Source organism: Harpia harpyja, chromosome 8 (assembly GCF_026419915.1).
Source record: "Harpia harpyja isolate bHarHar1 chromosome 8, bHarHar1 primary haplotype, whole genome shotgun sequence".
Lineage (NCBI taxonomy): Eukaryota > Metazoa > Chordata > Aves > Accipitriformes > Accipitridae > Harpia > Harpia harpyja.
In genome coordinates, this window is record NC_068947.1 from 47,297,978 (window position 1) to 47,322,329 (window position 24,352).

A 24,352-nucleotide genomic window follows, 5' to 3' on the forward strand; every position below is an offset into this window, starting at 1 on the left:
GAGGACACAATGTCATGGCTAAAGGTTGTTGCTCTTTACTTGATTGGCTTTTTGAAAAGGCGGGGAGGAAGGGGAAGGATGAGGAAGGTGAGCAGAAGAGACCAAATGGCATGTAGACAAGAAGGGAAAGCCCTTATTTTCCTGCGTTTCTGAGCTGTTTTGCCCATCCCTAGCTCTGAACATTTGTCAAGATGATGGAGAATGACCCGGCTAAAGAGCTACTTCAACATAAAACATATACTGACCTGGAAAAGGATTGGGGAGTGTGGGTAAAACTCGTTCTAAGGGGGGAAAAAAAACAATAAGCAACATGCAGGAGAAAAGGACAAGCCACTTTTCACACCAAGCAAGCAGCAGATACAAACCTGATGGAGCTGTCCATCCCCAAATTAGACGAACTAGAGTAGGTTTCATATACAGAGCATTTTGCTAGTAACACACCTAATACGTATCAACATCCCCTGGGACTGGGAGTCAGAGAGAAGTCATTTGAAAAACTAAACAAATAATATCCACACAGCAAGAGGGATTAAGCACCTGCAGTGAAGGTAATTGGAGTTGATGGGCCGTATCTCCCCTCTGACTTTCAAGACCACTCGTGTCGTCACACTACAGCTCCTCTTAGCTACACCTCTGGCTGGAAGCTAGTGCTGGCAGAGAGGTGAGTTGTGGAAGTCCTCCATGGGTAGTTGCTGCCTCCCCAGAACCTCCTTCACAATGGATTTCTTGCCAGTGACAGGTCCCCTGAGGATCTCAGCATGGGAGCAGTCACCCTGGTGAATCCTCAAGGGCACTGGGGTTGTTTGGAGCTTTTGTCTTCTGAGGGGAACAGAGTTTTTGCAGACTCATCACCCCCTAGTTGTACGCAGAGCCTGCTGTTTTGTTTACAGGGTTTTTACAATGAGTCCTCGTTATACGTCACAGCAGGACTTTGTTATACGTCACTGCTGGCTTCACGCTTTGCTTCTTCCACACAAGGATCTCAAAAGAATTGCACAGACACTGAGGGAAACTGGTGTCAGAGACCTCAGTCTGAGGCTAACAGTAGCGTTAATTCCATTTTACAGATCGCGCAGTTGATGCACAGAGCAAGGAAGCAATTTGCCCAAGGTCAAATGCTGAACTGTTGGCAGAGCCAGGCACCGAACCAAGAATACAAGCCCCCCAGGCCTGACCCTGATCACTGGGACTCCTTTCCTTACCTTCAGAGCTCGGTGGATGCCTCGTACTGACTGAGACAAGTTCCTGCTCATGGACTGATCAGGCGGTAGACATTCAGCTGTAGAGATATGCCACTATGCAACAGCTGATAGGCTTGGGGCAATGAGTTGTTTCCTGGCTTACCTGTAAGGACAGTGCTAAGACCACTGCTGACGGACATAGAGCTTGGCAGGATACATCAGTAGCCCACTACTCTTCTCTGATCAACCCAGGCCCAGCTATTTGGAGGCCAACGCTCTTTAGACAGCACCCTTGGTGCAAAGAGCTAGTTTCTGCCTCGCTGGAGCCTGTGGGGACACAGCAGGTCAGGCCCATCCCTGTGACACTGGCAGATCTCCTGCCCTCGTGGTGGTAATGGAGCTGTTTGAATCCACAGCAGGCACAGGGGAGATTGTCTCTTGCCTAGAAAATACGCAGCTAGCCTGGATCTCTGTGTTTATGTAGCAACAGGGGACTATTGTTCTGCGAAAGCAGGCTGTTATGCTGACATGACTTCCTTGTTATTTAGTTTGGTTAAATAACTCAACTCCCCTTTACCTTCTTCCCGCACAGCAGGCTGCAGACTACACAGCATAAGCAGTTAAAGCAAAGCACTACGGCCTCATTATCATGCTGCTTTCTATTCAAGGACTCTACCTCTGTTCCCCTCACCCGCTGCGTGCTGCCTTTATTGCTCCACCCTGGCTCATTAGCAGTGTCTCAGCCTTGCCCCATCTGGCTGTCACCCTAACCACCTTCCTCTCTCCTGAGTCTCCCCGTTATTGACAGCCCCTGGGAAAGCACAGGGTTTGCGCTAAGAGCCACTAAGAGAGATTTCAGCCACAGTTACGCTCCAAACCCTAGCAGCAACCACCATAAGCAAACGCTCAGGTGCAACAAAGCGTGGGCAGAGTTAGGAGAAGGGGTGTAAGCGCGTGCACGCAGCCAGCACTTGTGCCGAGGCGCTAACAAATAATGACAAGTTAGAGGCAAGTGCCAGCTCTTCTTAGGAACATGCCTCTTGCTGCGATCAAAACTGCTGGACTGTAAGGATAACTCTACCTGAAGCCTCTCGAGAAGGCAGGGGTGGGATCGCGTCTGCTGCTGCTTCTAAATGGCATGGGCCTTGCCAGCTGCTGCTTCACCACCGTGTTTTCTTACTCCCCGAAGGGTGCGAAGGATGCAAACCGCAGAGGATGCGGCACGGGACCTGCTGAGGTGGCAGTCTCCTATAATTGAGACAATTTAGCCAGCAGGACTGCGTAAGGATGTGCGGCACTGCCCTGTTGTCTCCCGGTTTATCCTCCGGGATGGGCTAGCTCTGTGGGAGGCAGAAGTCAACTAATTTGGCAAAGCTTTCATTTCTTTTCTCTGCCTTGCTAGAATGCACCAGGTGCTGCACCTGCTTCTGTGTGCCTGTGGGGGTGAGTGTGCACTTGCTTATACGTCGCACAGCTGCACGCATACGTATACATACTCACGTACACGTAAACCTATGTATCTATATGCTTGTTCAGCAGATGCGTATGTGGCATATATACCCATTTACACTTCTGTGCAGCATGCCTTAAGATACAACTTGTGACTTTTACTCATAGTGCTTTTCATAGCACTCTGTTAGCTGAGTGCAATGAAAAGAAAACACATTCCCTCCCTCCTAATACACTTAGGAAAAAAACCCTTTCCCTTCAGTTGCGGCACTACTTTTCACCTCTGTTGCTCTGTGATGGCAGCCCTGGCTTGGCCTCTGTCAGGTAATTTTCTTAGAGACCTCTGTTACTCCCCCTTTCCTAGGTCTCATAGTATTTTGTGCTTGGAGTTTACAAACCCTGTTCCTAGGCTCTGCAGAGCTGAATCAACCTACTGGCTCACTAATGCTGCAAAACATGGTCCTGCCTCCCAACTCCTCATATCCACAGATGTGCGATATGGCTTCCCCTCTTGCATGGGCTCTGGTGCTTGCTGAGCCCTTCCATGCGCTCATTCAGCTCAGTACAAGAAAAGAAAACGTTTGGGGGCCTTTTGGGGGGTGGGCGGTAAAGCTCCGTTACTTTTTCACGGGTTTAGCAGGTTGAACTGGCTCAGCGGGTTGTCTACCGAGTACCAGAATAAGGAAAAAACCAAAAGCATGTGGCAGAGAGCGGGGTGAGCAAAAGGAGCGGGGAGGAAGGGATGGCAGCAAGCTATTACATCAGTTGTATCATCAAACTGTACCTGAGTACCCTCTCTGCAAACATATTCCATATTGCTGTTGGAGACAGGTTCCTGGGTAAGACAGACCTTTGGTATGGCCATTTTTATGTTGTTGTAAACTCAGTCTCCAGGAGTGAGAGGTATAAATCTCTCCGCCTACAGCAGGCAATCCTGCTGCTACGTCCTTTAAGGAAGATCACTAGCTATCTACTCATACAGCTCAAGGGAGCTGCTTTTGTATTTTAATGCATCTTCTATCTATGGCATTGACATCTAAGGCACTCGGTCTCTCTGAGAGTTTTTCAATGCTGGCTGAGATTTCTTGGAATGGTAGTCACCCATTTTTCTCTATTGCTAAACTGTTCTTTCACATCATTTTGCGAGCTCCCCTTCTGCCCTCCACCTCAGGCAAAGCTGCCAGTGCCTCATTATTAACTCTCTGGTTGTTTCTTCACTCCTGGCTGCCATTCTTTTTTGTGCTGCAATGGGACACTGAGGAACCGTCGCTGTATCTGCCTCCCTAGTGGGATGTTGCCCTACAGTGAGCCTGTTCTCTATTTAAAAAAGAAATAAAATCTCTGATTCTGGGGATGAAAACCACTCCCAAGTATTTGAGTATCTATCTGCTGTACCTTGCAAAAACTTGGCACTGCTTTATTTTTCTGCCTGGGTGTGTGGCTGGGAGTATACATTACCTGTTATTTCAGCTACTGTGTGACAACTACAGCATTTTTTTCACCTGGGCTTGTAGGATTTTTCAACTGCTCTCTTTACCTTTGTGAGGCTGGATACCTTTCACTTATTTCCCCCCGATTTCTTAACCTTAGAAATACCAGCTGTAGTCTGCCTGACTTTATTTTTTTTCTCTTTCTCTCTTCCACATGAACTAGAAGAAGAACAGAGATTTCCTGAAACAATATGAAGCACTTGCACACTGAAGAAATACAGATTAACTAGGCAACAAAAATGAAAGTTAGAAACAGTCTGCTGAAAATCACCGAATCTCTCTTAGCTCCTGCACCTCCATTCTTCTGGCTCTTGTGAAGTTCTCTAGCATTTTCCAGCATAAATAGGCCTTCAATTTCTAAGGTAAAAATGATAAACAAAATCCAACAACTTGAAAGAAGGAAGGTTTTCTTCATACATAAAAAGGAGGCTAAAATAGGACCCTTGCTGTTGCAAGTCATCTTTAATAGCTGCCACATTTCCTCCTGGAATAGTTAATGGCAACTTCGCAAGATCTCCCCGGGTCTCTTACAGGTTCTGCCACTCATTTTATGACCATGGGTAAACTATTTCTTCACTCTGTACCTTAGTTTCCTGCTGAAAAATGGTGCTAATAACACACACCCATTTCTAAATAACTTGTGATGTTAAAATATTCATTGCTAGCAAGTCCTTTGAGATCCTTTGAGGTGAAGTTCTGAACTCATGCAAAATGCTTTTCTAGCAAAACCGCCCCCCCAGCTAAAATCACGTGTGCATACATACATTATTGAATTTCATCTTATATTTTGTTTCAGTGATGCATTCCAGCTCATCTGTGTAACAGGAACCAACAGAGAGGGCCAAATTTAGAATTCAGCCACAAATAATGGATTCTAAACTTAGCATTATATTAATATCAGCAAGAACAAATCTGGAGTATTTGAAAATTGTGTTCCAGATTGCTGCCTGAGGATTTTTTTTGAATCTTATGACAGTCACAAGACCAGGGTGGGTGAAAAGACTTTCAAAGTAGAAATTTGCTTTGTGTGCTGCAATGCTACAGGAAATCAAATATATGTTCTTTTACGATAATATCTGTTCTTTAGAAAAAAACTTACACAGAATACACCCAAATGTTGCAAAAATTCAAACTGCCATGAAATAAATTCAGAGGTGGTGAAGAAAGAATGCCAATGGATTTACCCTTTTGCACTACATCTGTTAAAAAGTAACCAAACCAAAACATTGTTTTTCTGAGGGTTTGATTAATCTGACCACACGTAGCAGAAACTAGACTAAACTCCGTCCCGTACTGAGACTGCTTTACACAGCTTATCTTTTTTCTATTTAAAAGAACATGCAGGTCACAGCCTGAGTGTTTTAATTCAGTTTGGGGCTGTCACAGGAACACAGCCCTAAGTCACTCTTGTGTCTATGTGTCCATTGATGTGAGCGGGTCGTTCTGCTGCAGTCTGTTTCTGGCGGCAATAACAACGTGTGGTCCAAGTCGAGCCCAAGTTTTGGACCTGGCATTGGGAACTGCGTTTAGAATAAGCCACAGTTTGTACATGTGCGTGGGTGGTAGATGAGGGGCAGGGGCTCTGTTTAGGGTCAGGGTTGAATCAGCTGCAAAATTCAGAACCAGCAGGTAACTCTGCTCTAGAGTTTGGTCTAGTCCCAACTTCTGTCTGTTTACACTTACTATGACAAACTCAATAATTGAAAGGTAGCAGAATGAGATCCAAGGAATTTTATTCCATATTTCATCTGCTGATTACCTTTTCCCCCACATTCCCTATGGTATGCCCCTTTAAATCATTCTGTCTTTCCCTACTTCTTTTCCTTCCATTTTCAAACTCATTTCTCTTTTTCTTGACTCTCTCTTGTTCTCCTCAGGCTCGGTGGCTAGTTCTCTCCATCTCTCTGAATTACTTGTCATTTCTCAGCTGTCACGGACCCTCTGAGCCCTGGCCTTCTGTCTCCTTATTAAAAGGGCTGTCATTCTAAAGGGTTTTTTGTTTCCAGCTTTAAAACAAACATGTTTTTATTATTTTAACAAAACCTGACTTCGGCAAAGAAAGTCAATCAAAGGGCTTGACTGCAAACCTTTTAATTTGGCTGTGTTTGTGTTTCATGGCAAGCATGAACACGTAGGTATCTGAAGCAGGGTGCTGAAAGCCAGTTTATGGCTGGAGGTTTGGGGGGGTGGGGGTGGCAAGCGGATGCTTTCCTGAGTTTTGGTCACCGTGTGCTTCCTACACAGCCTGGTCCTTGTGAGAGCGATCTGGACCTCCCTTTCCCCTCTCCCATACTTACTGTAAAGGTATAGGCTGGCATTTGTGACTCCCAGCTTGTTGGCAGCCACGCAGGTGTAGTTCCCGTAGTGTTCCTCAGTGACGTTGGCCACCATCAGCAGAGACTGGCTTCCCGTGCTCTTTATCTCCAGGCCGTTGGCACTGTTTATCCTGGGAAGACAGGAGAAGAGGTGTGTAGTGCAATGGCAGTTGTGTTTTGGGAAGGAAATCACTGCCCAGCAGGCAGGGAACCAAAGTCATTCAGCCCAGCTAGCAGGTGAGGATGGAGGGAAGCACGAAGGAGACGCGAGAAGAAAGAGACCAAAGAAGGCATTGATGGAAAGCAGGAGCAGGGAATGAAAGGAAGAAGGAGCGCAGTGGGGTGAAATGCCACAAGTAAAGCAGTGGAGAAGCAAGAAAAGCCAAGGGAAAGGCAGGAAGCCTTCACCCAGCACCGACTAACACTTGGAAATGAACACACCATGACCAGCTGAGGGCTAGTCCGTACTTGAACAAAAGGTTTTTAGTGAAACACACCAATTCATGTGTTCCAGTATGTGCATATACCAAAGCCGAGTCACCCATGAGCCTGTGCACACGGGTCAGGTTAAAAACCAGGATAGTAACACAACCTTCTTAATGCCAGGTAAATGCTCAGGTGTAAGGGACAGATCCTTTTTCTCTTCTCGTTTTCTCTCTTATGCAAATCCGGGTGGCTCAGGTCACACAGCTGGGGGAATCTTACACCTCAGCAACTCCTTCCCCTAGATGAAGGCACCTAGAGTGGCATTACCTACTTGGCGACTAACACTGCCTATTTTTTTTGTCTGTATCATGGGCTATTTGATGCATGAACATCGTCAGGAAGAAAGCGCTATTGATGTCTTCATTGTGTATTGGCCCGTAATTGACTTAAAGGCAAGAGCTCCATCCTTTGTACTTTCTTCAGCATCCCCAGCGCAGAGAGGGACTGCCTCCTCCAGCCCTGACCGTGCTGGCTCTGCCGAGTCTGATGGGACCATCGTGACTTATGTGGATTGTGAAGAGTAATTTGTTTGAGGAGAAGAGTTGGGGAGGACGATAGGTGATTCTCTAAGGATCCTCTATTGAGTGGACTGAAAAGGAAAGGAGGGAAGAGGCGAGCTAAAGGTCTTACCTGGTATCATCTCTGTACCACTCGAAATCAGGCGTGGGGACTGCTGACGCCTCGCACCGGAGTAAGGCTTGTCGTCCCGTGGCCGCTTCATTGCTCTTGGACTCTGTGATGGTGGGAGGGTCTGCAGGAAGGAAACACGTGGTCACTTCACACACTTCCAGGTGGAACGATACAGTGAAACTATGGCAAGGCTGGTTTCCTCATGCAAACCATTCGGGTCGGTGGAGGCCCACGACTCCTTCTGGCTGTGGCACATGCTGCCCCCTGCTCCTCTGGAGAATAATACCTGCTCTTTGAACTCTCCCTAATAACACCGCGTTAGCATCACGCGTGCTTCTCTTCAGCAACACTGAATAAAGTTCTGTCATAAATGCATAGGCATACCCAGGCAGAGCTAAGGTTAATGATGGACTTCTGTAATTTATGAATATTTACCTGTGGATCTCTAGTGCACATGGGCTCATCAGGGAGAAGAAGATGAGAGAAAGACTTCATCAAGGGTAAAGGATGACAGCAAAAGTAAAAGGAATAAAGGAGGAATTTAACACTAGCATGAAATTTCTTTTCTATATAACCTCTGTGTCTACTGTCAAAACTATAATAAGAAAGGAAAGGACCGAGGCAACATGTCTGAGACAGAAATACATTCATGGCTTAAAAGGGAAGAGCTCTAGCAGGAGCTGTGGGTGAAACTTTGAGAGCCAGACCACTTGTTGAGACGCTTCCCTTAGGTGTCTAAGGTGACAAATCCTGCCCAAACCTTCCTGGACATCATGTTTTGTCACAGGCTCCAAGCGGGCTTGCTCAGGATTGCTCTGCGTGAAGCTTGCCCTCAGCCCAGCACGGTGCTCCCACCTCTGCTTACTTTGAAGCTTGAGAGTTGTACCACAGGCAAAGAAAACTTGGGAACCATATCAGTGTGCTCTGCTGGAGGTAGGTCTTAGTGCTGGCTGGGTGCTGAGTAGGGTAGGCACCGGCATCTTCAATCCCAGCCCCACGTTCAAAATGTTAAGCGACAAGCTTTACATGTTAAAAGGCAGAATTTTTTCCACCTGGCTGCTGAGAGGGATCAGGGAATAAGTGCCTTGTCTCTCATCACTAATACTTGCATACCCTGAGATTACGGGGCTGCAACTCAGACAGCTACTTTGCCGAAACTCAAGTTACCATACAGAGTACAGCTCCGCCGTCTGTATCCGTCCCAGCACTGAAAGGCCAAAAAAAGAATCAAAATGGATTGTGTCAGTCAAAGAAAAAAATAATTCTGTCTGGAAAATGAATGGAAAGAAGTTTGTTTGTGAACACATTAGCCATCTCAATGTGATCCCTTTCCTGACCTTAATCGGGATTTTATGCAGGGCTTTAGGGATATTGCAGTGCGCCCTCTAACATCATAAATATTAATAAGTGTACATAAATAGGTTCCTACATTCAAAGGCTGTGGGTTCACGTAAATATTTTAATTTGGAAAGGAGGAGGGGTAATAAAAGGATAGTGAAGGTGATTTTTTTAAGCATCCTTCTTCGATTTTCTGGTTTGAGCAGTATATCTTCTTGCTGCCTGCAGCGAGACAAACTTTTTCCATTTCACTGCATCCAGCACAAGAGGTGAGTCACAAAATGAACAAGCACCTTTCTATGGGCCTAGAAAGTGGCCTTGGCAGGCGTGTGCTCCCCGGGCTGCTGCCAGCCCCTCGCTCTGAGCCATCCCTGCCTTAGCCACCCTCCTCCGCTTTTTAAAGGACAGAGCCCAGAGGGGTGGCCAGCCCGTTGTACTCAGAAAGCAGCCGCTTTATGTTTAGCTGTTTTGCTGCCGGGGAAGCCAGGAGTGGGTTCCCTTTAGCTGTTTGCCCCCCCACACTCCCCCCCAGGCCTCAGTTTCCCTGTCTGTGATGTGCAAGGGCCATTACTCGGGAAGCCTGAAGGTGGTAGTGTGAGACCAAAGCAAAGCGAGGATGCTTTCTCCTGCAGTCCGGGCTGACAAGCTACGTGCTCCACAGCATCAGCGGATGATAAGTGATGGCCAGGAAGCTCCCGAGGTTGGGCAGGTCCCATTTTTCAAACTTACTGTAGTTTTCCCACTTTCTGCTGCTTGTGGTATAGTTTAAGGAAGCAAGATAAGGAAAGATGTATGCAAATGTCTAGCTGTCATTCCCCAAACAGGACTGATTTTTTTTTCCTGTGCATGGCCCTCATAACCTCTTAGATTTTTTCCCTTTGTTTCAAAAAAAAAAGATCTGTCCCTAAGGAATTTATAAGTTGCTTGCATTACAAATTAGGCCACATAATATTACAGTACTCTTATCACATTATATTTTCATATATTCCAACAGTAAAAATGTTTAAGATCTTACTGTAGCATAGTTATTATGAGTTGAAACTAAGTCAAAACCAAACATTCTGACTTTATACAAACAATCTGTTTCAACCATGTTAAAAGCATCACTGAAATTATGTTTCACAGAAATATTTGAAAATATTAATTGGTTCTTATGGAATGTCTCGGGTTTATAAACTCAGCTGTTTTTGACAGGAAAAAACCCCCAACAGTTTTACTGCAGAAAATCTGCTACTACAGTTTCACATTAATGCTAAATTTGGCCCATAAAGCAGCTGGTATTAAACCACTGCCACCCAATTTCTCGGAGAATTATAAAGAACTCTGTGGATTCTGAAGATGCTGCAGGGAGTCTATAACCTTGACTTCTAAGCAAGACAGACAAGTTGATCTGATGTGATGGCCCAAAGGGAAAGAAAGAGACAAAGAGCAAGAATGGTATTAAAAGGTGCTAAAATCACCTGTGGTGGCAAATTAGACTGGGATGGGCTGAAGCACTTGCTGCCGTCAGCTCTCTGCCCTAACCCACTCCTTGAGGGTGCTATCCGTGAATCAATGCCATGCATATGCACCCTGAAACATGTCTGTAACCATCTCCAATTTCAGGTTAAGTTAATATTCTGGTGCGTAAACTGAAGGAGGTCAGGAGAGGATATACCTCCCATTCATCCATCCCTGCTGCAGGGGTATTGGCTTCCAAGCAAGGAAACAGAGCGGGTAGATGGGGATATTCACTTTAAATCACTCCAGTGCCAAATACGAGCCATACAAACATGGAGGTGGACATATACACATGTAGGATTATAAAAGTAACAGCAGTCTGAAATATCTTGTGTTGCTGTGAGAGGAGCACGCCAGCAGAGTGATGCGGACATTTGTCTAAGCACGTATGGGCGATGGGATCCATGCCCCACTCATACAGTCGTGGATGTAAGCCCCACGGCCAACTGTGCCTCTCGGTGTTTTTAGGTGGATTGCCGTATCCTTTGGTCTGGCCCCTTTCTGTATTGCATTGGTGCACGGAGGGTCTCTTTAAGAGGGCTTTACGCTAATGACCTGAAATCAGCATAAAAGTCAAGTTTTTGCACCCTCTCATTAACACATGCCTCTGCCGCATGTCCCCCCAGGCCCCTGGGCTGTGATACCCACGTAGGCACTGCTGAGATGGCTGGGTGCAGGCAGGCGTGTGTTTGCTCCGAGCCGGCTGAACCCTCCCTTATCTCTCCTTGCTGCCTTGCTGAAGCTTCTCTTCACGCTACTGTTCTCCCGAATATCAATGAGTGAAAACAAGGCATCGCCAGTGTTTCTGAGGGGAGAGATGGGAGCAACTCACAGCTCCTCTCTTCTCTCTCTCTCTCTTTCTTTCTTTTCTTATATATTACCAGGTTTAAAGCACAAACTATACCCTATGATAAGTGTCTGATTGCAGATAGTTTCCTCAGCGTCTCCCCCCCATTTCAGATCACATACTATAAACCAGAAAGGCTTCTCTATTTATCCTAAAGTCACCCCTGCCTGTGGGCAAAGCTCTTCCCATTGACCTGCTCCAGTTGCAATGTACTCACAGTTCACAGTGACCCGGACTTGCTTGACGTCTGCTGAAGCAACCTCGTTGGCAGCTTTGCATTCGTACTTGCCCGATTGCTCTCGCGTGATCCCTAGGATCTCCAGATACTCTTCCTCGCCTTCAAACTCTCTGCCTGGTGGGACAGAAAAATACAGATGGTGGCTCTGTTAGGCATTCAGATTTGGGAAGCCTTCCACTTAATTGCTATGGAGGAACGATCACAACAGGGATTCTGCAAATAAACAACAGTCATGAGCGATTTTGAAGTATTTCAGAAGCCATATCAGCAAGATACTAGCCTTTTATTCAGTTACGGAAAACCTGGGTTCTGAAAATCTGGAAGGAAGCATACGAGCAGTACCAAAGCATTGCATCTCACAGGCTGTCCAGGCCAAGAAGCAGAATCTCTACCACATGAGACCGGAGCAGGTTCACTGGTGTGGTGGCTGAGTACCAGGGTAGGTTAGTCGGCCTGTGGCCGATGGGCTGGTTCAGGGCTAGCTGGGTCCTCAGATGCGGCGGTGTATTGTCAGCACCCTTTTCTCCACTGCAAAACTGTGAAAAATGTCTTTCTGACTCTCAGAGCAACCACCACCCTGAAGTGCCATCGATCAGATCGAGCTACCATTAAACACGGCCAAACTGAGAGAAACAAAGTGTAATTTGATCCTCAGAGACCAATAATCATCACGAATCCCTGATCTACTGTACATACGAAATGACATTATTTAAACCGTGCTGCCTCGCTAACACAGTTTTGAAAGCAGTGACTTGAGCGTCGGGGTTACAGCTGGGGGCAGGAATCGGGGGAGGTCTGTGGCCTTGCTTTTAATTCACTGTATGACCTTGGGTGAGTCACTCCCTTGCTCTCCCTCTGTGAACGGCGGCTAATAGCCCCCCTCTTCATCACCTCCTGGTCAGAGAAGGGCGGTGAGGTTAACCCACGTAAAAAACACATTAGAATCGTTAGATGAAAGGTGCCAGGGAAGCATGAAATATTAGGATTGGTATATCTACCCTATTCCTTCAGAAAGCAAAGTAAGGCTCCTCCTGGAAAGAATCTGAACCGCACTGGCAGCAGTGTAAAGGGAGATGCTTCCCTTCTCCGAGAGGGCTGCAAGCACTGGTCTGCAGCATGCAAAGCCACAAGCCCCAGCTGAGTGCCTGTTTATGTTTAGAGAAAGCATCCCCCAACCCTCAAAGGGTAAAAGACAGATTCCCCCCCACCCCCAAAAAAGGTCAGCCCACAAGGGCTCCCATTCAGGTTCCTCAGAGAGCAGTCAGATTTTCCAAAGCAACTCTCTGCCCAGAAGACATTTTCCGCTCAATAGGTGCCAAGCGCTTCTGAAACCCTGCCCACTTCACGTAAGCGCTTAAGAGTTGTTTGATGGAGTTCAGATAGCGCCTGCGAGGACAGGGCTGTTGTCCTTGGCTCTGCGGCACTGCGTGAAAGCCGTGGGTGAGCCCTGTCTCTGGAGCTAAAGTTCCCGTGGAACGACCTGCGATGAATCCCACCACACGGGCACAGGCTAGCTGCAGCGTGTTGGCCGGGTCGGGCCGGCCGCACACACTGGCGATGCCAGCTGCGTGCGTTTCCCTTCTGCATCGGAGACAGGGACTTCAGCAACTTCAAAATCTGCTTAGAACTCTGTCCCTCGCTTGATTATTTTTGCCTTTTCTATTTTTTTTTCCCAGGCAATTTTCACAACCATTCTAGGGGAAAACCACCCCCCGTCACGGAGACTCAGCATGAAAACAGCAGTGTACCTATTAAACTCATGTAAAGACAAGGTTTCCCCTCTCTTTCAGCGGGGCTAACCAGCAGTCCCTTTTCCAGCTCCTACCAGATGTTCAGGTGAGCAGAAGTCTCATTGCTATGTCTAAAACTTACAACTGCTTTGAGGCAGGTTTTCGCATCCCCTAACAATCTGCTGAAGGGCCTCACTGCATGGCAGCAGCGTATTTTACAAGGTAGGGAGGCAAAGTTGGCTCCTGCTGCCCACCCAGTGCCCCGGGATGCGGCTTTCAATCCTCTGCTGTGTACTGGGGCTGCTGCTATGGAGAGTCAGTGGAGAAGGAAGCTGGGTGGGATTTTTAAAAGGTACTTTATCACTGTAACTGACTCATGTTAGGGAACCTTAGCCCCTGTAGGACCAGAGTTAGGTCAGTCATAGTACTGGAAGGGACTTCGGTCACCACCTAGCCCATTCCACAGCTTCAAGGCAGGACACATGGGTCATGTCAGGGAGACAGCCATCCTCGGCCCTCCAGCGGCACAGACTCTGCAGCCGCTCCACATGATCTGTTCCTGTGCTTCGCTGTCCTTACCACTGGAGCAGTTTCCCTGAAGTTTGACCTGAGTCTCCCTTGCTGCAATTTAAAGCTATTATTTTTGTCTTAGCCACTATAGACAAAAAGAACAAATCATTCCTTCCTTCCCTGCAATAGCCTTTTATCAACTTTTAAATCACTTACGTTCCTCCTCAGTTGTCATAATTTTTTTTTTTTTTTTTTTCTGGCTGAACATTGCCAGGGTCTTTCAACCTTCCTGTGTAGGTGAGGTTTTTTTTCAGACCCTTGATCATTCTTGTTCTTCCCTTTTAGACCTCTCTGACAAGTTCACATTTTTCTGGAAGTGCAATACCCCAAACCGAACACAGCATTTCAGATGAGGTGTTACCATGGCTGAACACAGATGAAGGATTGCATCGCAACTTCTGCACTGTGCTGCTCTCTGTACAGCCAATACGTTGTTTGTGTTTTTGCCACAGCGTGATTCATTTTTGGTTGGGAACTCTTTTAATTCCCAGATCTTCTTATCACATACTGCTACCTGCTAATAAGGCTCTTTGAAAATCCCACCCTCAATTTGAGCTGACAACCAACACTCCCCTCCTTTCACAGCAGCACTCCCAGTTGGTAGGTCAGCCAGTTGACTGGAAAGTTAATCAGACATCAGGGAAAGACTCACAAAGAAAAGGTTAAAACGTAATTTGCCTCTGCTTTGCAAATCATTTGCTCTGCAATTCTGCCTTGTTTATACACAGGGTTCATTCCAAGTGGGACTTGCTTCTCCTGCAATTTGCCCTTGTCAGAAGACTGTCACCGTAATGAAAAGAGGGTTGAGGGTGACTTAGCCAGCTCTAATGGAGTGGCACCCTCATTAAGGGTGCTGTTAAGTCTGTCTGTCAGAGAACCACATCAATGGAGCTCCATAGTATCCTAAAAGGGTACATACTTTCCCAAGGGAAGATGTTTTTCAGCTTCAACCCTGCATACATACACGCACTTAAAGTCTAAACCGTGTACCATGTCCAGCAGGAGAGCTTTCACAGCTACACACAACCCCTTCCCAAGACACGATGAGCTGCTGGTTTGCCCAGCGGAGCTCCCGGGGAACGACTGAGAGTGGGGACTTCTCTTTTAAAGGGCATGCCAAAGACATCCGTAGGCCTATTCGGCTCCTCGTTCCCCTACTCCAGGACACAGATACGAGCATAACACTTCAGGGAAAGTTTCTGTGACGGTCTGTTGCTGAAATAGTGGTAGCACTGTTCTTGTCCCTGCACTGGTAACCTGTTTCAACCCTGGGCATCAACATTTTGCTACAGGAACTCAGCTACTCTCACTTGCAAGACAGCCCCTTTTGCTTGCAGCCCTGTCCCCTCTAAAAGTATGCTAACAATTTCTAACAAAAAGCATTTATATAAAATTGAGGTGTCATAGTACAGATCAGGGAGAGGAAAGATGTATCACAGTGTGTTAGAAAAATGTCAGGTTGTGATATCTTGCACAGAGCTGTAGAGATGTTTTCACTAATTCACCTTGGCAGCCAGATTAGGTGAGTCATATTAACTCTAACCTCTAAGGCAAAAGGGGGGGAGCAGGAACAGAGCTTTATACACCGAGCAAATTTACAAATGTTTCCGCACTGGAGCCAGCTTTGGCAGGGAGCTGATGGTTGTCACTATGCAGTTTATCGAAGTGGGGAGGGAGAAGGCTTGGACAATGGTCTTTGGTACCAATAACAATGAACATATTCTATTAGGTGAAGAGAGGGACTGCCAGCTCCTGGCAAGCGAGCCACTCCATTCCCATTAAGAGAAGATGTTTGCCTTGAGCATGTTATCCAGGGATGAAATCCTGACCCTGCTGCCAAACCTTCCTTGCCGACAAGGGTTATCCTCTGGCTGTTTTGTCTGGTTCAGTACAACCCCCTCCCAGTGAGGGCCCTTCCAGGTTTCCCCGGGAGGCATGACTCCACATGCAGCGCAGCTCTTCTCATCCCAAAGCATCCCTTCCCATGACTCCAGGCAACCTTCTTCCCTGAAGGTTTTTTTGCCTTTCACATGTTCATAGTTAGCTTGGTTTGTTGCTGCAGCCCCGTCAAACACCGTCGTGCCAAGCTGTAGCTCCTTAACTCTGTCCCAGTAAATGAGAAAGAGGAGCTTTCTGCTCTGGAGGCTGGAGATAGAGAGTACGAACCTGGGAGGCTTGACAATCAAACCAACAGGGAACGACCCCGAGCAGAGTGAGCCAGGCATCTGCCGCTGCTCGGAGCTGGCAGAGCCCTTTTTGCAGAGGGATCTGCAGCAGGCGGCTTTGATGTGTGCAGGAGGAAGGCTTTGAAGGCCCGCTTGCCTCAGCCACATTTCCTATCCCCTGCCTTCCTAATTGGACCCAGTAAAGTAAATAATGAACCCAAACAGCAAACCTGCTCGGCAATGCTAACCCGCTGGCAAGAAGCCCCGCTCTCCCCCCACCCTTCGGAGATAGCCTTGTACAACCCCATGGGTTCTGCATATTGTCTCCTGTTGACGTGCACACCTGCCTGTGCCCTCATATATATGTATGAGATATCTATATAACACATATATATCATCTTCTGTGTTTTATCTATTCTGTATTTTAAATATTTATATACATATAAATCCCACTGCGTGTGCAGAAACGCAGAATTACACCCGGCCCATGTATTTATGGGTCCTTCCCACCTCCGCCCAAACGACCCCTTGCACTGCCACGCACCATCACTCTTTCCTCAAAGGCTAAACTCTTCCTTTCTAGAATTGACGCACGCCCAGATGAAACTCCACCTGTACTGCGTGCAGACAGCTCTTTCAGGTAGTCAAGGGACCAGCAATGCCTTCAGCCACGTGCTCTACCAGAGAGGTCTCTCCCGTCATGCCCTAGTTCCTTACATCTCCAAAGGAGAAGCTAGTCTGCAGAGGCAGCAGCCACATTTTGCTCCGTCCTCTCCTGTCTGTGCATCCAACACTGGGCTCCTGCTCGTGCAGAAATTACTTTAGTTGTCTTTTTTTGTTTTTAATACTGTTGTGGTCTTAAACTAAACTGAAGTTCAGACCCACTGAAAGTTATCTGTTTGCATTTGGTATGTGGAGAAAGAGCTCAGATATCCTGCTTCTATGTTTGTTTTCCTTCCAGGCCTCTTTGTAGTTGTGAAGAGGGGAGAGCAGAAGGGGTTATGCATCTTTGTTGGGCCCTCCTCTGCCTAAAACAAGATGCAAGGAGATAAAAAAGATTGCAAATCAATAAATGCCATTTGAAGTTTCTTTGTGTGTAGCAACTTCCAATGCTGAACTGCAGTTTTTGTTCTCTCTGCACTCTCCATTTATTGTTTAAGGTTTTGCTCACCTAACTTTCCTCCTTCCTTCTGCACCTTACATTCCCTAGGAACAGGCTTCTGAAAGACAAAAATAGCTAAGGGAGCCTTTGACATAACTTTTTTGTTTTACTTCCAGCTGGGATTGTTTTGTTTTTTTTTTTAAATTCAAAACTTTGAAGTTTTCGTCTATCAGTCTCTGTCTCCTCAGCCATCAGAGATTCCAATGAGCTTGGCATTTTTTTCTGTCCCTTAGTTGAAGAGGCTTGTTTTTAGCAAAAAGATCAGTGGAGAGCAGCAGATGGCGGATGAGCAAAGGGACAGCTAGTGCTACAATGCTACAGTGAGGAGGGAAGGCAGAAAAAACCAGTGTGGCATGGGAAGTGGTGAGAATGGGGAAAGCTTGAGAGCGAGAGAGAAACAGATGGAGAAAAAATAGAGGGAGAATGAAGAGAGGGACAGTGGCTGAGAGAGAAATGCAAACAAAGTGAGATTCTTCGGTGACTGAGAAAAAGAGAACATGGTAGTCAGCTACTGACAAAGAGAAACGAACTGAGACAGAGCGAGTGAGAAAGACGGGAGGCGAGACAGTGGCAAACAGAGAGATGTACGGCATGGAGAGAGGCACAGACATCCCTTCTGTAAAGGGAGCCGTGAAATAACAACTGCCAGAGGGACGGGAACAGAGGGGTCACATGTAGTAAGGCAGTAATTACTCTGTTTAAGCAGCAAGGCACAGCAGGGTATTTATTGTTTAAGCTGGCCTCATGCCTCCCATGCCCTTAGGTCTGTAGCTATTACACATAAACCAAAAAACTAGTGCAGTGCCAGGGAGGGCTCTGGCCTGGCTCTGGCTTCGTGAATGAGAATGAGTCAGATCAGGAGGAAACACTCTGGCATGGTTTCCCCTGGCATTCACGGGACCTTGCTCATCAGCAATCGCGTTTTCTCCTTACGTGCAAAGCTGGCTGCCGTGTCTCCTGCGCCAAGGATGGTGCCCGAGGAGCTCCCCGGCTGGGGCAGCACGAGCACCTGCTGGCACGGCCGGGGTTAAGAAAGCCTGCGGTTTTCATCGGGACTTTCTCCCCAAACCCCACGCATCTAGCATGCAAATAAAACCTTCCAGGTTAAAAGCAGCCTCCCCAGACTGAACGATGTCTCTGTGCTCTCTCTCGAGGGACAGCGCTGACCAAACCCAGCGGGAGAGACCACTTGGGACGACTCGCCGTCGCTGACGTCTCTGCTCGGGAGCTGGAAGCCAAGAGCTGACAGCTCGGACGCCGCTTGCATCCCGGCCGTGGGTGCCTGTCAGTGGGGGCTGTCTGCTTGAAGCAGCCGCAGCAGGTCTGCTGCTTCTCTGAATTTCCACTCCCTCTTCACTCCTATTCGTAAATGACCACTAAAGGTCATCACACAGAACCCGGAGCGTGGGCACGGAGCTGGTGTGCAATATACCACTGCATCTCAGCAACTGACCAGATTTTCCATTCAAAATCCACATGTGAACACAAGAAAGAAAGGGAACCGCCCCCTGACAAAAAATCCAACCCTGCTTCAGGTCAAAGCCTTCCGTTTGGCCAGTGGTTTTCTTCTGCTCTTTGCTGAACCAGAAGAAGGAATTAATGTTCTGCCTCAACTCGAGATAGAATTTAAAAAAAAAAAAGATTTCACGTCAAAGAAAATGATTTTTTTTAAACTTTTTCTTCAAAATTACTTACAGAATTTTACCCAAATTTGTGAACGCTTTTTTAATGAACACAAACAGCATTTTTTGGACAGATGAAGTGCTCTTGAGCAAAACTTGGCTGTGATGCCAATGTGCAAAGTAAATTATGAACCATGAGGTAAATTAAGTCATCTAATGTCACAGCTACAATATTATACTCCCTAAATGTTGCATGCTGCAATGTGAGTTGTCATGACTATGCTACCAAACATCAAGCCTTAATTCTACTGCCAAGAAAATGACAGATAAACATGAACAAACCAATAGTTGCACAGTTTCTGCATCCCCAAATCTCTGCCTGCTGCCTTTTGGAGGTTACTTTACAACAACATTGAGGCAGAAGACGTCAGCAGCTAGATGAATCACTGAGATGACACCAGATCTTTGAGCGTCTTAAGAAGGCAGGAGTTGGTAAGTCCTCAGGGCTGAGGGGACCACGCTGGAGCAGCTAATAAAATGGAGGTTGAAAACAGGAGGTCCGAGAAGGAATTCGCAGCCTAGGCACAGGGGTTATTCAATGTGCAGACGTCGACGGCAGCACACCAATCTCTCGCGCCCAGCAGCGCAGTCAGCTCTGTGAGGAGCTACAAAAAGAGGATGGGGCGGTGGTTGCCCCTGGCGAGAGGAACAGCGGAGGGGGCAGGAAATCAATCGGTGCTTGTTTCCCACTGCGTTAAGCACAAGAAAGTAATGCAAGCCGAGAGCTGATGCAGGGGACTGGGTTTTCTTGCATGTCATGGAAACCTATGAAAGGCAATTAAAATACAACAGCAAGCAGTCAACCGATACAGTCTCCGGTGACTCTGTCAGCTGGTTGCCTCTCATTTGGCCTCATGTACTCCTTTCCCTGCGAGTTCTCCCATTTGTGACAAAGCACTCGGGCTATCATCGTTATACAGTTTGAAGACAAGTTCTTCCTCACAGACCCAAGACCAAAGAAAAGATCAACAGCAACAAGTCCCATGTGGGGCAAGTTCCACAAGAAGCCCGACTGAACCGTATCGTTTCTGTCCTGCCAGTGAAGAGCAGGGATGGACTGCAATGTAGTCCCTACTTTACTTCCACAAATACTTATCTCAGTCCCAAACCTTAGGGAAATCTCATGTGATGACGCTCCGCAGTACCAACTGTGCCAGTCTGTCAATCTAGGAACTATAGGGTTGGTCTGTGCTTGGTGGCATCTTTAAAAATCCTTGTTATGTTCCTTACAAGAGTCTTGTGTCTCCTGTAGAGCAAGACGTGCTCAATATACTATTGTGCAAGAATCAAGAGGCTTGCTTTCGTAGGCATCCATGAAAATGTTTCCCTGTTTTGAAATATAATGGGTTTGTTCCCTTCTGTTTTTTGTCCGCTCATACTTCTTGGGATGAGGGTGTAAGAATGAACCCAGAACTTCAACCTAACTTAAAAATTAAAATAAAAAAAAAAAATTAAAAAACCTCCAGAGATTCAACTTAGTCCATAGAATTCCATCCTTTCATGTCCGAAACTTGGAAGCAGGCTTGAGAAATTACAAATTGGCCCAAATTTACTTGAAATGGGAAAGAACATTACCTTAGAAGCTTACACATTGCTGTGGGTCTTTCTCTGCAAGCTGGAGCCAAATATTTCATGGCCAGATCACACAGCACCTGAATCTCCTGTGCTTTTGCAAGATGGCAATTCTGGTAGCTCATCCCCGTTTTCAGTGAGGCTACTCTGAACACCGAGTTCACAACTAAAACCTAAAGACCGGGATTTCTGTATCAGCCTGGATCTTGCCACTGATCTTTTACACAGCTATAGTTTTCAACTGAGGAAATGAGGTCAAAGAGTTAAGCCACCCCTCAGCAAGATTTACCCTTTCAAAAACATGTCAGTGTGTTGTGATGCCTGGCGCCAATATTTGTACAGGTGGATTAGCTCCTTGAAAAATCGTTTTGTTTGCTTTTCTGTTGACCACTCTCCTTGCTGCAATGTTTCTCAATTAGATCCAGCACAGCGACTGCCTGACACCATCCCCCATATCTGCTCCTGGTGGAAAGAGCAAAGGGGATATTCACCAGGGAGCACAACAAGGGATGAGGAGCTGAGGCTAAATGGCTGGATTTAGGATTGAGCAGGCATGAAGCATTGCCAGGTATCAAGGCAAGGATCAGAGAGGTTTTGAGGCAGGGTGGGGTGTGCTGGGAAGATACTGTCCGGGCTCACACGCTGCAGGGACTTTTGATCAATTGGGCTGGCTCCTGTGATATTATCATCTGAGGTATCTGCTGTTGATTCATAGTGATAGTGGTCCAGATAAATGATTGCTTCAGTCCAGGATATTTAATTCCTATGCTGTTAGCCACTCCCTTGCTTTCTAAAAAATAAGGAGTCTCTCTCTCTCTCAAACTTGCAAGGCACTGACTGCAAAGGAGGAGGAAGGCATTTGCTCAGTGACGAATATTGCAGCTTGTACAGTCCTACAGGGAAGGCAAGCAGAGAGGAAATACGGACCCTGATTTTGAGCTCTTTTAGCTCCCTGATGCAACTGCTACCATTGCAAGCGCAGCTGTTGGTCATCAGCACTACTGCAAATCATGGCTGTGAGGCAGGGTCTCTCCACCAGGGATATGGGAAAAAGAGCGGGGGGCACCAGAAAGGGAGAACGCAGAAAACGATGAGTAGAAGAAACAGTTTCAAAACAACTCCTTTCTGACTTCTTCCAGCTTACCCCACAAGTTTAGGAAGGGGTCTGAAGACAAACCAAAAAGATATTTCATTGCTTTTGTCCCAATTCCCTAATACCCTTTCTTGTTGTAATGCTTACAGAAAACTTCCAACAATTGTAACACTGCTGGCATGAGAAGACCATGGCCAATCATGTCAATCAAAAGTGTCTCACTGGGCTTCACCTCTCTGCGTCCACCTCTTACTGTCATGGACAGGAATCCACTTACTTCTGCCCTCCCAACTCCCCGAACACATTTTTCTCCTCTGGGAAAAGAAATGTCTTGCTCTGACAGGAGCCCCTAGCTCCTACAGAAGCCAGAGGCAGCCCAGAGACCCAAGAAAGCATGAAAAGCCATCCATTTTATGTTGAGGACTCGTTGGCTCCTTTCCGCAAAGCTCCTGAAGAGGCAGGGATTTCATTACAGTGCCTTTGCAACTGCACACCGGCGAGAGTTTTACTGTAACTGAAACAGCAGTTGTTCTAATTAAACCAACACAGAGCAGGCCACCTTAATCATTGGCATGTTTTCATCTTCCTGGAGGAGTGAGGGGAAGAGGAATCAGAACCGATAAGAGAGAGGGAAGAAGGGGAAGTTTGCTGAGTCCATTTGCTCCTGGTTCCTCAATTTAGAGCACTAAGGGATGTCTCTCATCTCTGTAAAGATTAATGTGAGCTTCTGATGGCATGTTTTATTAAGTGGTTATATAATAATTAATGCTTGAAAGCAGGGTTTCCAAAAGCCACTAAATGCTTTAACAGGACAAGACCCAGTGGCTTTCAATGGCATTTGTGCTTGCGAGTCACTCAGGTACACTGGAAAACTTCACCTCTACTCCCTCATTCAAATCAGTGCCTCATCTACTCCATCAGCATGACCTTGCCAGGCTACACGGAAGAAACTAGGGGCAAGGGTGAAAACCACGAGCCCTCTAGGGAGAGGGTCCGTGTTTCCTCAACCTTGGGTGGAGGGAGGGGGTGCCAGCAGCACACGGCCCGAGCGAGAAATCCATCAGCTGAGGAGCAAGTACCCAGACACCAAGGACACCTGAGGAAATAACAGCACGCTAATTCCCGTCCTGACTCTCCCAAAGCCTGCAACAGGGAGGCACATCCGTCCCTGAGACGAGGCATGCCGGCAGGCCAGGTAGAAATGCTGCTGGCAAGCTAGGAGGCCAGTGGGCCAAAGCTTAATAGGAAAACAGCAGTGATTTGTCTCCACCACTATTTATGTTTCAAGCACATGACAGGCTGTCAGTGGAAGTGAGTGCTGCTAAATTTACTGCTTCTCAGATCTCTGCCACAGTTGCATACTTGACAAGTCACTTCATTTGAAGGGCTAGGTGTTGGGCTGGACTTTCCTCCCCCATGCCCTCCTTCAGTGAAAGCCACAAACCAGCTGTCTTTACACTGCAAACTCTTCCCCTTGCGGGCTATATTATCAGGGTATGAGTTTAGAGAAGAGGGACGTTCCTGGCATGTTCATTTTTAACCCTGATACACGCCAGCCTTGTTCTGGACCACTTGACTGCAGATGCGTGTCTGACAGGACACCGAACTAATAACAGCTGGGTTATAGGGCTGGGCATTCGGAGACAGAGAACGTGAGAGCGCGGTGAGCGCCGGCGAGTACCAGCTGGGCACGTGGGCGAGAGCTGCCGAGCATCGTAAGGAGAGCAGTGCGAAAGCTCGCGGGGATGCGAGAGGAAATGCAGGTGGGTGAAGGAGTACACGGGAATTAGACTCTGCACGCGTGTGTGCCTGTGTACGAGTGGTGGAAAAGACACACGGGGAAGCACGGGCGTGGGACTGGAAGTATGACAGAGCGTTAACGTGAGGGTGTGCACAGGGGAAGGCTGGCAGGCGGGGAGAGAGGGCGAGAGGACGAGCGCAGGGGTCTGCCTTCGGAGGACTGCAGTTCAGAGCATCATTTGCCTCTGCTGTCCCGAGTGTCGCATGGTGCCTGCATCCACGCAGCTTCATGCACGCCTGTGACAAAGTACCTTTTTGGCAGGTGGGAGAAGAGACGAGGCCTCATTAATGGCTGAAAACCTATAATAGCTGGTTTCAAACACTCCTGGAAAGCGGCAGAAAGAGAGTGAGGCTGCCGTTTGATGATGTGGGCCGTAAGAAACTCCAGACCTTCCCTTTTTTTTATTTTTCTTTCTAACTTGTCCATACTGCACTACAAACACCTTGTTGAAGGGCTCTGGTCTTACCTGCTCCCCGCTTTACGCAGCTGTGCTGCTGGGCAGCACCACATCTTCCCAAATGCTCTCACTCTCCTTTTGGCCACAGATACCAAGACAAGGTTGTCAGGAATACGGTGTTACGAAAGACAGCCAAAGGGGACCGGGTACATATCCTCCTGCCCCAACCACTCCTTTCCTTTCTTCTATATGCAGTGGAGCTCTGCTTTCTCCTGCACATTCTCTTGATCTCATGCACAAGATCTTTTCATTTTGTTCTCTCATGTGCACTCTGTAAATTACACACATGCATGCACACAAACACACAGCCCTACACAGCGTGCCATGCAGAAGCAGGACACATCTGCTTTTTTCCTATCACAAGGGTGCAGGACGATTGCGATCCCCCACCAGCCCTTTAGGAATCTGCTCCGCTTGCTTTTCCAGCGGTGCAGGCCAGAGGCCCTTGTTCTGCAATTGCGCCGCATAGTTTATATGATTAAATGTAGCATCTGCAGCTACATTAGCTGGGCTAATAGTGACAAGTGCTATCAATCCTCATACTTCAGCGAATAAACTGATCACCAGCTGGGGACAGAAATCTCCCCTTGTCTCTCATCACCATCTCATACAAACTGCATGTTTTATGTGGGTTTCATGCCGCCGT

The 24,352-nt window shown here is 47.2% G+C and overlaps 1 protein-coding gene across 2 annotated transcripts in view; it reads right to left on the reverse strand.

Annotated features, from left to right (window-relative positions):
* The window catches only part of LSAMP (limbic system associated membrane protein), a 316,167-nt gene that overhangs the window by 25,774 nt on the left and 266,041 nt on the right, over positions 1 to 24,352 (reverse strand). Inside the window, exons 4-7 of one of the 2 annotated variants that reach the window (XM_052794298.1) lie at positions 11,454 to 11,588; positions 7,552 to 7,672; positions 6,418 to 6,566; positions 246 to 281 (exon numbers count right to left, since the gene is read on the reverse strand). In XM_052794298.1, the coding sequence (XP_052650258.1) occupies positions 246 to 281; positions 6,418 to 6,566; positions 7,552 to 7,672; positions 11,454 to 11,588 (441 nt within the window). The remainder of the gene's footprint in view (positions 1 to 245; positions 282 to 6,417; positions 6,567 to 7,551; positions 7,673 to 11,453; positions 11,589 to 24,352) is intronic. The other variant, XM_052794300.1, reaches the window with a different exon arrangement.